At 41.5% G+C, this 15,826-nt stretch overlaps 1 protein-coding gene across 7 annotated transcripts in view; it reads right to left on the bottom strand.

The window, feature by feature from the left end:
* Positions 1-2,759: 2,759 nt before the first annotated feature.
* Positions 2,760-15,826, bottom strand: part of MCM10 (minichromosome maintenance 10 replication initiation factor) — a 36,861-nt gene continuing 23,794 nt past the window's right edge. For all 7 annotated transcript variants that reach the window (XM_061436051.1, XM_061436055.1, XM_061436053.1 and 4 more), the window contains exons 16-21: positions 15,624-15,742; positions 14,266-14,379; positions 12,084-12,229; positions 10,099-10,141; positions 9,915-10,014; positions 2,760-4,392 (exon numbers count right to left, since the gene is read on the bottom strand). In XM_061436051.1, coding sequence (XP_061292035.1) covers positions 9,931-10,014; positions 10,099-10,141; positions 12,084-12,229; positions 14,266-14,379; positions 15,624-15,742 — 506 coding nt within the window. In that variant the 3' untranslated portion in view covers positions 2,760-4,392; positions 9,915-9,930. The remainder of the gene's footprint in view (positions 4,393-9,914; positions 10,015-10,098; positions 10,142-12,083; positions 12,230-14,265; positions 14,380-15,623; positions 15,743-15,826) is intronic.

Genomic DNA, 15,826 nt, shown 5'->3' with positions numbered 1-15,826 from the left:
TCAGAGTTTTAGAATTTCTTCACTCAAATCCAATTGCAGCCATTTCTCGGGCAAGGAGAAGGATGCCAAAGGAAACAGGACTGGAATCTGGGCAGCAGAATTTCATAGGAAATACACTAATGGAGAATCCATATTTTCAGCAACTGGCCTTATCAAAAGGGTGGCCCTTGGGACACTCTCTTAACTAACTCTTCTCTGTCCTTTCCTTACTATTTCCTAGTCCTTCAGGGTTTCCAGGAAAGAGACTGAAAAACCTTGTCAAAAGATGAACTGGTAAAAACCCATTGTCTTTTCACACAATTTTGTATGTTGTGATTTTCTTCATTATCTTCTTCTTTTTAGAGTGCATGTGCTCCAAGGAGATTTTGCAACTTATTATCTTGTGCCTTTGTTTATTTAGATTTTTGGAAGGAGGTGGTAATTTTCTTGAGACCCAGAATGATTTTAAAAATTTACAAATCAAAAAACTTGACATGTGCTTTTTATCAGTTTGATTTCATTGGGAAAGTTCATTTCTAATTTCTTTTCAACCAATTATGTTCTAATCCTTTGGCAAGATTTTCATAATTTAAGAGTTAAGGGATCTGTCCAAAAGCAAACTGGTTACGTAGTAATAATCTGGTCCCATCACTTCATGGGAAATAGATGGGGAAACAGTGGAAACAGTGTCAGACTTTATTTTTTGGGCTCCAAAATCGCTGCAGATGGTGACCGCAGCCATGAAATTAAAAGACGCTTACTCCTTGGAAGGAAAGTTATGACCAACCTAGATAGCATATTCAAAAGCAGAGACATTATTTTGCCAACAAGAGTCCGTCTAGTCAAGGCTATGGTTTTTCCAGTGGTCATGTATGGATGCGAGAGTTGGACTGTGAAGAAAGCTGAGCGCCAAAGAATTGATGCTTTTGAACTGTGGTGTTGGAGAAGACTCTTGAGAGTCCCTTGGACTGCAAGGAGATCCAACCAGTCCATTCTGAAGGAGATCAGCCCTGGGATTTCTTTGGAAGGAATGATGCTGAAGCTGAAGCTCCAGTACTTTGGCCACCTCATGCGAAGAGTTGACTCATTGGAAAAGACTCTGATGCTGGGAGGGATTGGGGGCAGGAGGAGAAGGGGATGACACAGGATGAGATGGCTGGATGGCATCACTGACTCGATGGACGTGAGTCTGAGTTAACTCAAGGAGTTGGTGATGGACAGGGAGGCCTGGCATGCTGCGATTCATGGGGTCGCAAACAGTCGGACACGACTGAGCGACTGAACTAAACTGAACTGGAACTTTGGTATACTCTATGATCTTACAATGTATGGCACTTTAAAAAAAGTTCTGTCCACTTTCCGTATTATTTTGATTTTTCAAATAGGAGTCTATTTACAAAGTTGGTATATTAGTATGCAAGTTTTGCACGGTCCCAGGATACAAAGCCAATAGACAAATATGCATTTTATTTCTGTATACTAGCATGTATGCAAAATAACTGGAATTTAAAATGGAAAAAAACGCCATTTATGGCACCATAAAACTATTTAAAAATAGATATGAATACTGAAACCAGTAAACACTGCTGAGAAAATTAAAGAAGATTCAGATAAATGAAGAGACATATTATATTCACAGATGAAAAATCTTAAAATTATAGATTATACACAATCTTAAATTTTCAGCAGGGTTTTTGGGGTAGAAATTGATAAGCTTATTCAAATTCACATCAAAATGCAAAGGACCTAGAATTGCCAAAACAAATTTTAAAAAGAACAAGCTGGTACTACCTGATTCCTACACTTATATAGCTACACTAACTAAGACAATAGTACTAGCGTAAGGAATAACATGCAGATTAACTTAACAGAACTAAGTCCAGAAGCAGACCCTAATGGTCAACTGATTTTCTGACAAAGAAGTGAAAATAATATGAGAAAATTATAGCATCTTAACTGAATGGTACTGTAACAATTGAATGTTCATTTGGAAAACAATGACCCATAATCTTTAACTCACAGCTTAAACAGAAATTAATTTGAAATGGATCATAGACCTAATGAAAAGTGAAAGTCTCTCAGTTGTGTCCGACTCTGCGACCCTATGGACTATATAGTCCATGGAATCTTCCAGGCCAGAATACTGGAATGGGTAGCCTTTTGCTTCTCCAGGGGATCATCCCAACCCAGGGATCGAACTCAGGTATCCCGCATTGCGAGCAGATTCTTTACCAGCTGAGCCACAAGGGAAGCCCAAGAATACTGGAGTGGGTAGCCTATCCCTTCTCCAGCAGATCTTCCCAACCCAGGAATTGAACCGGGATCTCCTGCATTGCAGGCGGATTCTTTACCAACTGAGCTATGAGGGAAGACCTTATAGTAAAGCTAAAACTAGGTAACACATATATCTGCAAAAAGCACTTGCATCTAGAACACAGAATTTTTTCAACTTGACCTAGTAAGAAAGTAAACAGATACATCACCAAAAAGATACATACAAATGGCCAACTGCACAGGAAAAAATGTCATGAAGGAAATGCAAATTAAAACCACAATAAGATACACCCATCAGAATGGCTAAAATTGAAAAGGCTGACAATACCAAGTACTGGTGAGGATGTGGAGCAAATGGAACTCTCATGCATCATTAACAGGCATGTAAAATCATACCACTTGGAAAATAGTTTAGTGGTTTCTTACAGAGTAAACTTACACTTTCCAGAAATCCCATTCCTATTTACTGATACCTAAGAGAAACAAAAATATATCCACAGAAAGACTTGTATCTGAATATTGTTATTTATTCATAACAGCCCCAAATTAGAAACAATTCAACCCAAATTATCTATCAATAGGTGAATAATGACATAGTAACATAATAAATGACATAAGTGATATATCCATATTATGAAATATTAAGCAATAAAAAATGAACTATGGACATAGGCAACAACATGGCTTTATTTCAAAATATGTGAAGTATAAGAGTATGTTCTGTTTTGACTCCATTTATATGAAACTCTAGGAAACACAGATCTAAACAGCTCAGTGATGGATGTGACCAGGGCATGTGGCCTGACTGGGAAGTGGCAAAGGCAACATTTTGGGGTAATGGCAATGCCCTCTATCTTGCCTTTGGTGGTGGTTATGTGGGTATATAAATTCGCCAACATTTACCAAACGATATATTTAATATGTGTGCTCTTTGCTGTGTGAAATTTAGCCCTTAATAAAGTTGACTTAAAAAAATACCAATAGTGAAGTCTCTGTTCAAGCAACATTATCACAGACTTAGTTGCAATCTATGTTTCAAATCACTTAATTTTCTAATCTGCAAAATGAGAACAATTCTGGTCTGGCCCTGTTTGGGGAAACATTACACAGTTGTGTTCCTCATTATTTGTGGATTCCGTGTTTTTCCAAAATCACCTAATAACTAAATTTTACTTCTAATTCCAAAAACAGTACCTGTGGTGTTTTTTTGTGGTCACTACAGACACCCACATGTGCAGACTAACAAGAAACTTGAGTTGCTCCTAGCTAAGGTCAAAGCAACATTATTGCTAATTTCAGCTCTGATGTGTAAAAAGATGTCCTTTTCGTGCCACGTTTGTCACAGTGTTGGGCTTTTTTGAGGTGCTTTTGATGTTGAAAATGGCTCCCAGGCAGAGCGCTGAAGTGCGATCTACTGTCCCTGAGGGTAAGAAGGATGGGATGCACGGATCATCCAGAGAAAATGCATGTGCTGAGATCAGCTTCATTTGGTCAGGAGTCACAGGGCTGTCGACTGTGAGTTCCATGTTAATGAATCGACAATATATATTAAATAAGGTGTCTTTAAACAAACATGTATAATATAAAGTTATTTACTGAGCCAGTGAAGAAAACATGACTAGAGGCTCACAGAAACCTAACCTGTATTTCCTCTAGGAGCAGTGACTGTGTATCTACTAGCTCTGTTGGTAACTTCATGAAACAATTACTATGAATAACAAAAACCCACTGTATATATATTTCTAGTCTTTCTTTCTCAGTGAAAATGCTTTGAGTTTTCACCGCCTCAATTACCGCTGTCTGGCTTTTCTCCAAAACACAAGTCAATTTCATTGGCTATGTGGTCTGACTGTAGGACATGGCAGGTCTCTTCTCTATTTGATCTGGAGAGTTCAGCTGTGTGGCAATATTCTTGGCTCTCTTTAATCTTCAAAACTTCCACAGCTTTTTCACAAACTACTGTCAAGCTGTGCCCACTGATTTCTTCCACCTTTTGTACCTGTTATTTTCTTTAGAAAATGGTTCTTTCTTTCCTCAATACTGACAAATACAGAATTTCATTTTTGGAGCCCATCATCCTTCTTGTGAGCGGCGCTGTTTCCAAATCTCTCCCCATGGCATCCAAAGTGTCTGCTTTACCTGTAAGAGCAGAGGCCGAGATGGGCTGCTATCAGTGACAACTCGGGCAAACAGATTTACACTCCTGAATTTAAAAAAGTAATGTCATCAGACACATTTAGTCTCTTATAAACATCTAGCTTTACTTCTATCATCAACTTTTACACAAAAACTCAACTCATGCAATCGCTCTCTGTCAACTTTCCTATACATCAATTTGTAATGTTTTTAAAAGTTGAAAACTGGCAAATTTTAAAAGCTGAAATTCAATGTTTTCAGTTCTCTTTGGAGACAATTCCACACTCCTCATTCAGAAGCTTCTTGTTTGCTATTCTGGATCATTGCAACATAAATTAGTTCAGTTTTCCTTCTGTTGTTCGGAAAGGGAAAGTAGTTTAAGAAAACTCAAGAGAAAGATAATTTTCTTTAAAAAGCCACTTATTTCCTCTAAACAAAAAAAGGCACAGGGAGTTCTCTGTGGCCTACTGTTAGGATTCTGGGCTTTCATTGTTGTGGCTTGGATTCAATCCCTGGTCAAAGCACTAAGATATTACAAACTGTGCAGCATGCTCAAAACAAACAAACAAAATAAACCCCCCTCCCCCCAAAAAAAGTCTATTGTGAAGATCAGAATACTGTGATCAACCATGGAGGACATGACCATTTTTGTGTGCTTAGACCACCATGTGCTTACCCTGTTCTGATTATACAATAAGCCCTACACTGCTATTAATACACATTGGTAAAGAGGGTAGGAGGATTTAAAGATTGGCCTTGTGATGAACCATACTTTTAATGTAAATGAGTATGTGCCCCCTCCGGCCTACCTACCCCTCTCATCCCTAAATATTCTAACAAAACACACACAAACAGCATCCCCCAGTGGAAGCCCCCCAAAACCTAGAGTAAATGAGAAGTAACTCAATTATATTTTTAATTATTCAAAATTTAAAAGTCAAATTTAAAAATAGGGGCATCTACATTCAGCTCACCCATCCACCTTTATAAGAATGTTACTGCACAACATATACAGAAGTGAATCTGAACTCTCACAACACCCTTGGTTCAAACAAGAACATGTTTCTTATACAGGGAGGGGTCTTCAAAGAGCAACCTGCAGCTCAGTGTCCAGGTGGCTGCTCAGGTGTGACCTACTTCAGACCCACCGCTGTTTTAAGTTTATGGGACAAACACATCTACTTGAAATGAGCCATCAAAAATATAAGAATTTCAAGTGCTTTTGATTGTTTTTGAGATTTAAACATTTTCTCTGTTTAGAAAACAAAACAATACATTCCTCCTGGAAAGTGAAATACTCCTAAAAGTGTGTGACCTTAAGGGGAACACAAGCCTCAGACACAGAAACTTCTACACACAGAGCAGACTTTGATGGAATCTAAGGCATGTGAAATTTATTCCAGGCTCTTGAAAACCTGAATCAACTATCTCCCACAACCACGTCCTTTTAAGAGTTATGTTCCTACTATAATACTATCCTGGGAGAAAGATGTATTGTTTCTAGCTAGAGTTTAAATTTCAAAATAATAATCCTATCAACTGACTCAATCGTTAGGTGGCATTCACTTGGGTCAAATGGTGTTTGCAAACTCAGGCTGCCCAAGCAGAGGACTCTCCTAAATGGAGTAGCCCGCATGTTTGACCTGTCAGTTCAGTTCAGTGGCTCAGTCGAGTCTGACTCTTTGTGATCCCATGGACTGCAGCACACCAGGATTCCCTGTCCATCACCAACTTCCAGAGCCTACTCAAACTCATGTCCATTGCGTCGGTGAAGCCACCCAACCATCTCATCCTCTGTCATCCCCTTCTCCTCCCGCCTTCAATCTTTTCCAGCATCAGGGTCTTTTCCAATAAGTTGGTTCTTTGCATCAGGTGGCCAAAGTATTACAGTTTCAGCTTCAGCATCAGTCCTTCCAATGAATATTCAGGACTGATTTCCTTTAGGATTGACTGGTTGGATCTCCTTGCTGTCCATGGGACTCTCAAGAGTCTTCTCCAACACCATAGTTCAAAAACATCAATTCTTCGGCACTCAGCTTTCTTTATAGTCCAACTCTCACATCTGTACATGACTACTGGAAAAAACACAGCTTTGACTAGATGGACCTTTGTAACATCTCTACTTTTTAATACACTGTCTAGGTTGGTCATAGCTTTTCTTCCAAGAAGCAAGTGTCTTTTTAATTTTATGGCTGCAGTCACCATCTGCAGTGATTTTGGAGCCACCAAAAATAAAGTCTGTCACTATTTCCATTGTTTCCTCATCTATTTGCCATGAAGTGATGGGACTGGATGCCATGATTTTAGTTTTCTGAATGTTGAGCTTTAAGCCAACTTTTTCACTCTCCACTTTCACTTTCATCAAGAGGCTCTTTAGTTCTTCTTCACTTTCTGCCATAAGGGCGGTATCATCAGTGTATCTGAGGCTATTGATATTTCTCTTGGCAATCTTGATTTCAGCTTGTGCTTCATCCAGCCCGGCATTTTACATGATGTACTCTGCATATAAGTTAAATAAGCAGGGTGACAATATACAGCCTTGATGTACTCCTTTCCCTATTTGGAACCAGTCTGTTGTTCCACATCCAGTTCTCAATGTTGCTTCTTGACCTGCATACAGATTTCTCAGGAGGCAGGTCAGGTGGTCTGGTATTCCCATCTCTTTAATTTCCCACAGTTTTCTGTGATCCATACAGTCAAAGGGTTTGGCATAGTCAATAAAGCAAAAGTAGATGTTTTTCTGGAACTCTCTTTCTTTTTCAATGATCCAGCGGATGTTGGCAATTTGATTTCTGGTTCCTCTGCCTTTTCTAAATCCAGCTTGAACATCTGGAAGTTCATGGTTCATGTACTGTTGAAGCCTGGCTTCAGAATTGTGATCATTACTTTGCTAGCATGTGAGATGAGTGCAATTGTGCGGTAGTTTGAGCATTCTTTGGAATTGCCTTTCTTTGGGATTCCAGTCCTGTGGTCACTGCTGAGTTTTCCAGATTTGTTGGCATATTGAGTGCAGCACTTTTACAGCATTGAACAATTCAGAAAACATTTATTAAGTTCCTTGTATTCACATTTTTTAAACTCTCTCCATCCACCCAACATTTACTGAACACCAGTAGGGTAGCACTGGGCTTGGCACCTTGAAATTGAACCACATTAAAATATACATGCTAGCAGTTTGTATATTTGTGGATAAATATATGATATCATATCATATAATATATTGTGGATAAACAAACCCACTACAATAAGTTTTCTGCCATAGCAACGCTCAAAATACAGCAATAGACAGGAGGAAGGAGCAATAACTGGCCCCAGGGATAATGGGTGGGTATCACAGAGAAGAAAAACTGGAGTTGCTTGTTTTTACCTTTCATCATGATATCTTACAACATATATGACAATACAGACACAAGCACCAGTCTCCATGTACCCATGACCTGGCTTAAATAATTAGGAACTCGGCCCCTTTTGGTTCACTGAAACCCCCACGTGCTGCCACCCAACCCTTTGTTTTGCTCTGAAAGCCAATCCTCAACATTTTTATCTGTGTTTGAAGACTGACCTGGAAAGGATCTTCGATGAGTAACTCACCTCCCCATCTATTTTTCTGCTTGCGACCCTGTCAGAGTCATATACCCTAATTCTTGCTGGTGACACCAAAACCCGAGCTGGTTCAGCACAAAGACCTAAGACGTTATGGGCACCTCTGAGTTGGGTGCAGGACAAGATGGAGCTGATCCAATGAGACCCCATACTGCCTTATCCGGAATGCTGACTGCATTCTTCTAGCCCTTCGTGCTCTTACAACTGCTCTTTAGAAGCCTGAGGATGTTTGTATACAACGTGGTTACAGTCCACACTGGACTTCCCTCATAGCTCAGTTGGTAAAGAATCCGGTTTGATTCCTGGGTCGGGAAGATCTGCTGGAGAAGGGATAGGCTACCCACTCCATATTCTTGGGCTTCCCTTGTGGCTCAGCTGGTAAAGAATCTGCCCACAATGTGGGAGACCTGGGTTTGATCCCTAGGTTGGGAAGATCCTCTGGAGAAGGGAAAGGCTACCCACTCCAGTATTCTGGCCTGGAAAACTGTAGTCCATGGGGTCACAAAGAGTCAGATATGACTGAGCGACTTTCATTTCACTTCACAGTCCACATTCCCATGAGTCCACTCCAACCTCAGACTGTACGGGTCTTGCCCTGGCGGCTAAGCTGCCCTGTCAGTAATGCCTAACGCGGCTCCCGAGTTAGGCATTACTGACACTGCCCCAGAGTTGGGTCCTGTCACCACCTTGATCTTCCATTGGTGGGGAGCCTGATGCATCTGAATGTCTGGGCTATCTACCTCCCATTCCTTCAGAGTTTCCTCTCAATATCCATGCAGTTAGTTACCTAACCCAGAGCGTGACTCTGGACTCCCTCTCCAGCACAATCTGTCTGTTCCTTTGAGGCCATCCACCACTGTCCACCTCCATCATCACCCTTCTGTCCAGGTGCCCGTAACATCTCAGGTCTCTGTGCTCTTACATGGGAAGCTCCATTTCTCTCACTGATGACGAAAGTCACACCTACTGTGCTCCTGCACACATGCACCATCTCACAAGAGTCCATGCCACCAAGATATCACCTTCATTTTGCTGATGGGGAAACTGAGGACGGGCACCTCAGCCACAGTCCCAGAACCAGTGAGCAGAAGGGCCCAACTTGAGCGTAACCACAGGTCCCAGTGATCCCTGATCTAAAATTCTTAGTGTGTCTAATAAACAATATCTGCAAATCGGAAACTCCACAGGATTCTCCTTGTGAGATGTTTCTGTTTTCCAATTGGGTTTCATGGTTTCTCTAGTTTTACAGTTGTTTTGGTTAGAGGTTTCAGTTTCTTTAAGCCATATTTAAACAAAACCATATTTTAAGATGATGAAATTTTAGGTATTTCCATTACAGAGCTCTGCAATAATGTAAGGGCACAAAGAACCATATAGATATGAACTGAAATGCCACGTGGGTCAGTGACTTGACTTCCAAGAACAAAATGGAGGTAACAGCAGAATCAACAGAAGGAACCTGGGTTTTATTTAATATTAATATAGTGAAACTATATCAAGGGTGATGGTCATAATTTTCTAAATGGCAAAATGTTGTATTAACTTTAGAGTTGTGAATGCACATTTCACATTTAGTCCAACCTTCCTCATTTTACTGATGAGGAAACTGAAGCACAGAAGTTAGGCAAGTCACCTAAGCTAAATTCATTCTTTTGCCTCTGGTTGTCCACATAAATACCAGAACCTTACTGTGATTAAGAAGTGACGTCGTATATTCTATAACCCAACAGACAGAGAAACACAACTCTTCATCTACCTTTTAGTATCTCGATTTTCCACTTAAAGGTCATGTTAAATTTGATGTTAAACCAACGCAAAGTTGTAGGCTTAACAGTATTCGACTGTGTCAATCAGGAACATGGGCAATTCAGAGCCAAAACTGTTTTTCCAGAACCACAAGGGGCAATGTAAGCTACGGGTACCTGTTTGAAGTCAGGGCTATTTAAGGCTATTCAGAAATTTGGCATGTTCTTCTCCTCTTGGTAACAAGGTTTCTCCTCCTATCTTTGGACCTGTCTTTTCCTAGAAAAACAGAAAGTTTAATAAGAAATGGGTCAACAGTATTTGCATAGGTCACTAAAATCTATCACCTTACAGATGACATACCTTTAACATTCCGTCCCGTTCCCATTTGAAGAGGCCACAATTACTGAAACAGAAAAGATCAGATTGACTCAGTGATGAAGTTACAGGTCCACATACATGAAGATAATAGTGCTCCTTGCACTTGTGGGGAGATCCGCCTCATTTAAGCAGAAGCTCACTAAGGTGAGATTCATATTCCAGTTTACATTCTACTGCTACTGAAAATACACACATCAGTGATCTGAGCAATGGGTTTTGAAGTCTGTCAAAAGCCAGATAGATACTTCAGAAAAGGAATTTCAAATGGTAGTGCTGCATAGGGCTATGCACTCTACAGGCGAGGAGAGTGAGCTTGGTTTCCAGTGAAGATCACTGGGATGACCCTCAGATTGAGAAAGCCAGCCTATAGCGACAAGAAGCCCATGGCTTGTTCCTTTCTCCTTTTCTGGAACTCAACGGTTGTAGTAAGAGAGGATTACTCTTCCTTTGGGTTTGAACAATGCTTTCCCATTTTCAGTATTGAGAACAGGGAAGACAGTGATATCTTGACTTTTCCACTGAAAGGTCACTGTTAAATTTGGGGCCAAAGCAACACAACAGGAAGAAAATCTTTTCCTGGTCCAGAGATTTTTCACTCTCTTTTAGTCAAAGGGCCTAGAGACTCATTGTCATTGTTTAACATGGTAGTTGAGTCCAACCCTGAGAAAGCAGGGAGATACTACAAGGAAAGCTTATTTTCTAGCAATTTTACACTGGGGAGAGAGAAACAAATGAAATACAGTGAAGTAATGGGACTGTGGCTCCCAGGAGCCTTGGATCTGAGAGGGTCCTGGGCATAGGGCCACCCCATCAGGCTCATCCTTTCTCCCCATCTTCCTTAGACCCCACTCTGAGCATCTGCTGCAAAGGACTTAGCCGGGAGCCTTTCCATCACCTTCCCCAGCTACAGACCTGTTTAACATCTACTGAGAGAACTTTCACAGCCCATTACCAGATCAATGATGATATTACACACAACTCACTGTCAGACAATTGTAACACATGGGCCAACTCCAGCCTGCCACAGTTTTCATGAATTCTTTTTTAACACAGCCATGTCTGTTTGAGTATTACCTATGACTAGCACAACAACATGTTTGAGTAGTGGTGAAACAGACCACAGGGCTGGCAAAGCCTAATATATTTACCATTTGGCCTTTTACAGAAAAAGTTTGCCCATTTCTGCTCTAGATCAAGAATTGACGAGAGGGACCAGAGAAAGCACAAGTTCTTAACAAAGTAACAGTGCCACCTGGGGGCTGAAAAGCATCATATTCCTTCATTTGAGTTGCACTTACTGCTTAGCCTTAATGATCACACTTCTCTGATACTCTGTTTTACACAAGCTCTTGCTGTTACAATATTCTGGAGAGAAGTCAAGTATCAATATATGAATAGGTACTTTAAACAATTCTAATCTCAATTGTTTAAAAAAAAAAGCACAAACCAGCTCTGACAAGGGGATGAACCAGCATGGGGTTTGGGTTCCTCCACCCCCACCCTCATTCCAAATCAGCCATGGAGAAACTTGACATGAGAGTGAAGTTTGGGCTCCAGGAAATAAACAACAACCCAAACGAAATAAGTGAACAACAACAAAAAGTAGTGAGGATATGCTGGTGAAACATTCTTGGGAAGACTAAAAGTGACAGCAAAATTGCCTCAAATTCCAAAGAATCAACATCATACAACCCACACCACCCAGGCTCCATTTAGTCAACAAACGTTTCTGATAACCTAGTGTCAGGCAATATATTTAGTATTGGGGTACTGTCATGGAAGGGGGAGGATCCCCTCCCTCCAGGAGCAGTTGGGGATACCCAGGAGCTGTAAGGAGGCACAGAACAAGGCTGACCCTCTCGGGGTCAAGGACCGTCCGAAGTTTCTAGGGAACAGCATCACCCGGGAATTGCAAAAAGGAACGTTCAGGAAGCCTGTGGGACCAAGAACCCCAGGAATTCTCATACCTGCAGTGCTTCTGGGGGAGTCTGTCAAGGGAGATAGTTCTGTTTCCACAGGCACACTTGAAAAACCTCTTCACACCGTCATGCCAGTGGTAGTCATGCTGCTCGCTGACGCAGGTCTCCAGAGGCTTGAAGTGGGTGTAGGCACACTGCACAGAACCAGCGCAAAGATCTGGTCAAGAGCTCTGAAGGAGAGAGGAGCTGGCTGCCATGAAGGCGGCCTGTTCCTCAGAACTTCTGTTCTCTTATCATTAGCAGGCAGTGATTAGTGGAGTTACCATCTTTCAGGTGCAGTGATCCCTGTGATTTCTTGACTTTCCCCCTATTAATACCATTTTTTTCTCATGTTTGCCCCCAACTTCAGGTGTAAAATTCACAGTAATCTTTTGTGACATCAAGACAATAGCTAGGGAGAAAAAAAGGACTGGAAATTTCTGGTAGCTTTAGTTGGTCTACCCCGTATTCACTCTAGGCCCTGATTATAAGACTACAGGTTATAGGCATGGGGCCTATTTAGGAAGGATGATGAGCTGCTTTTTCACTTTCTCTTATAAGGCCTCTGAAAAGGATTATAAGCTTATTACTACTCCTATTTCATAAGCAGTAAAACCAAGAAAGATCTTAAGTAATTTAATTTTGATCCTTAAAAGGACTGAACAGAACAAGAAATGGTAGGTGAGGGTTGAAACACAGTCAGGACAGTGCTATGTAATTTCTGGTAATCACACTGAGTCTAGATGAACAACTTTTGGTCTTGGCAGCCTCAAACAGGGCAGAATATGGTGGTATGCCAATTATGTTAGGCAAAATAATCCTCTCATGATATGCACACCCTATTCCCTGGAACTCACAAGTATGTTATGTTACGGGCAAAGGGGAATTCAGGTTGCAGATGGAATGAAGGTTGCTAATCTGTTGATTTTAAGATTGGGAAATTATTCTGGATTGTCCAGGTGGGCCCAAAGGATTCACAAGAGTCCTCAAGAGTGGGAGAGAGGAAAGGAGGTTGGAGCCATGCGCTGAGAGGACCCCACCTCCCACTGCTGGTTCTGATGACGGAGGAAGGGGCTACGAGTCAAGGTATGTAGGCAAGCTCTAGAAGGTGGAAAAGGCAAGGACACGGATTCTCCCCTAGAGCTCTAGAAAGGAATGCACCCTACTGCCACATGGATTTCACCCCAGCAAAACCCACATAAAATTCTGACCTATAGAACTGTGAGATAATATATCTGTGCTGTTCTGTGCCCCTAGTTGGTGGTCATTTGTTAAGCAGCAACAGGAAAGGAATACACCATCTCTGTCCTAATATGGCCATCTTGTCAGAAGAAAAGCTGTCCTCTAAGGTAAAGGCTTTACTGACTCCCTAGGGTCTGTTCTTCCTCAAAGGAGTAGTTGGTTCAGTGCCGCCCCCACCAAATATAAAGGAGAATCTAAGGTTTCAAAAATAAAGTCAGAGTAAGTTGTAAGCTAAGCCTCTTCTTCCTCTTACACATGCTCACAATGCTGATTAGTCATGTAGGTATACTCAAAAGGAATGGTAATACCAGGAAACATGTACAGAAAGAACTTTTCCAGGGGACATTTACATTAGGCCCTGAGGAGAAGGGAACAAAAGTGGTTGATCACATCTGATGCCAAGGCAAGTTTTTCAATTAAGGGCCCAAGGGACTGGAAACTAAGGGTTGAGGACATGTTAAAACTTGAGAAGGGTGGCTTCCCTGGTAGCTCAGTGGTAAAGAATCTACCTGCAAGAGACGTGTACAATCCCTGGGCCAGAAAGATCCCACATGCCACAGAGCCACTAAGTCCATGCGCCACAACTATTGAGGCTGTGCTCTAGAGCCCACAAGCCGCAATGACTGAATCCCGTGCTCCCTAGGGCCTGTGTTCTGCAACAAGAGAAGCCATTGTAATGTGAAGCCAAAACTGTAACTAGAGAGCAGTGCTCCCAATGGCTGCAACTACAGAAAAGCCCACACAGCAACGAAGACCCAGCACAGCCAAGAACAAACCAAAAAAACTTGAGGAGGAGAGAGAACACTGGGGTCCTGCCTAATTAAATGACCCTAAACCCAGGCAGGACTCCGGTCACAAAACATGGCCCCACACCCCACTGAGTCTCCACACCCTGCAAGGTCACAGAGCCCACAGATAGGCCATAGGGACAGCCATCTCCTGCACTCACCGTCTTGCATGTCACGACTCGACATTTTACTTCCCGGGTGTTTCTCATCTTTTCTTCCATTTGTTCTTTTTTCACCAGAGGCTCAAAATAGTGTTCCTGCAGCTCAGCCTCGGCCTGGAGTGACATGACACCCAGGAGTCCTTAAACCAAATCTGATACAGACTCAGGCAGTTGTTTAATAATAATCAAATCAGACCTGAAGAAACAAGCTAACTATATGAATGTATGGCTCAGTGAACTGCAATCCAAAAGATGCTAAGTAGAAATACGCCCTTAATGGACAAATAGAAGGCATGAAAGCATTTGGTGATGTGTAAGACACTAAATACAAATTTAAACTATTGACGTGATTAGCAGTGTCATGAGCTCAAGTGTGCCCCAGAAGGGAAATGTTTCCATTGTTTCAACACAGACTAGTTTATGGGAGGTGCTGGATGACTCCTCAGTGATGGCATCCCATCTGTCTGATTCTATTCTCCAGACCAAGCACTTGGAAGGAGCAACCCCTGCTTGTCTGGAACAATGTGTAGAAGGTATGAGGGCAGAGAGCTATTCATGACAGAATGTGGTCACGGTTCAAGTCAGCACAGCTCAACAAGGCATAAAGTGCCAGGGAACTTGGCTCTATAGTCTCTCAGGGTTTGCTTGACCTCCTCTCTTGTTTCGAGTCCAGTAGAAAAGTATTTAATTGTCTCCTTAGGCCTTTATTAACCAAAAGAAAGGTAGATCATTTGGCATGCTGGCACTAAATAAGGGACATTTAAAAAATCTGCTGTAATACTTTTTTTGTTATCTCAGTGACCACTACCCCTGCTGCTGACAGGGACCACAAGCACTACACCTTTTGCAGTGCACGGAACAGTACCTCATACATCAAAGGATTGTTCTGAATGTTCTATAGGGCATCCATGTGGATGGAAAACCTATTATAACTTTTGAACCTAATAGCTTTATTTATATACAACCCTACGACATTTGTGCATGGTTTTAATATACACCGACTGTTCCTAAGGTGCAACCGGACAAGTCCTATGGTTATGGAGAGACAGCTGTGCCTTGATGTCTTGTACAACACAGTAACTTGATATTTTTATACAATATAAAGTTATTATAAAACATGGACTGAAATACTTTAATATCAAAGTCAATTTAAATAATGTTGAATGATACTCTTCAAAGCAACAAAGGCAAAGCTAAAATCTATTAGCAATATTCCTGTTCTTCAAAATAAATTCAAACAAACCAACATACAATTAATGTTTCACCTGAGGTTACAGGAACAAATTCTGAGTCCCATAACAAAGCACCCGAGTCAGAGGATAGCTCTGTTATCTGTGACGTTCTGGGCTCTTTCTTACCTCTTTTAAGATCCCCGTGTGCCTTGATTTTGCTTTTAGAATTGTCTGAAATTCCTCAGATTCCAGGTAGGCAAGTTGCTCTCTCCTTTTTTTCTTGGCAGGCTCCAATTCATCCTCAGCTAGAGCAGAATGAAAAAGTGTGAGCTGTCACAGAGGAACTGCAGAGTCAGTGTGCCTCACCAACTCAGCTTCCCCCAGCTCTG

Source organism: Bos javanicus, chromosome 13 (assembly GCF_032452875.1).
Source record: "Bos javanicus breed banteng chromosome 13, ARS-OSU_banteng_1.0, whole genome shotgun sequence".
NCBI classification, from domain to species: Eukaryota; Metazoa; Chordata; class Mammalia; order Artiodactyla; family Bovidae; genus Bos; species Bos javanicus.
Note: the sequence above shows the minus strand (reverse complement) of the source record. Positions and strands in the feature narration are given on the sequence as shown.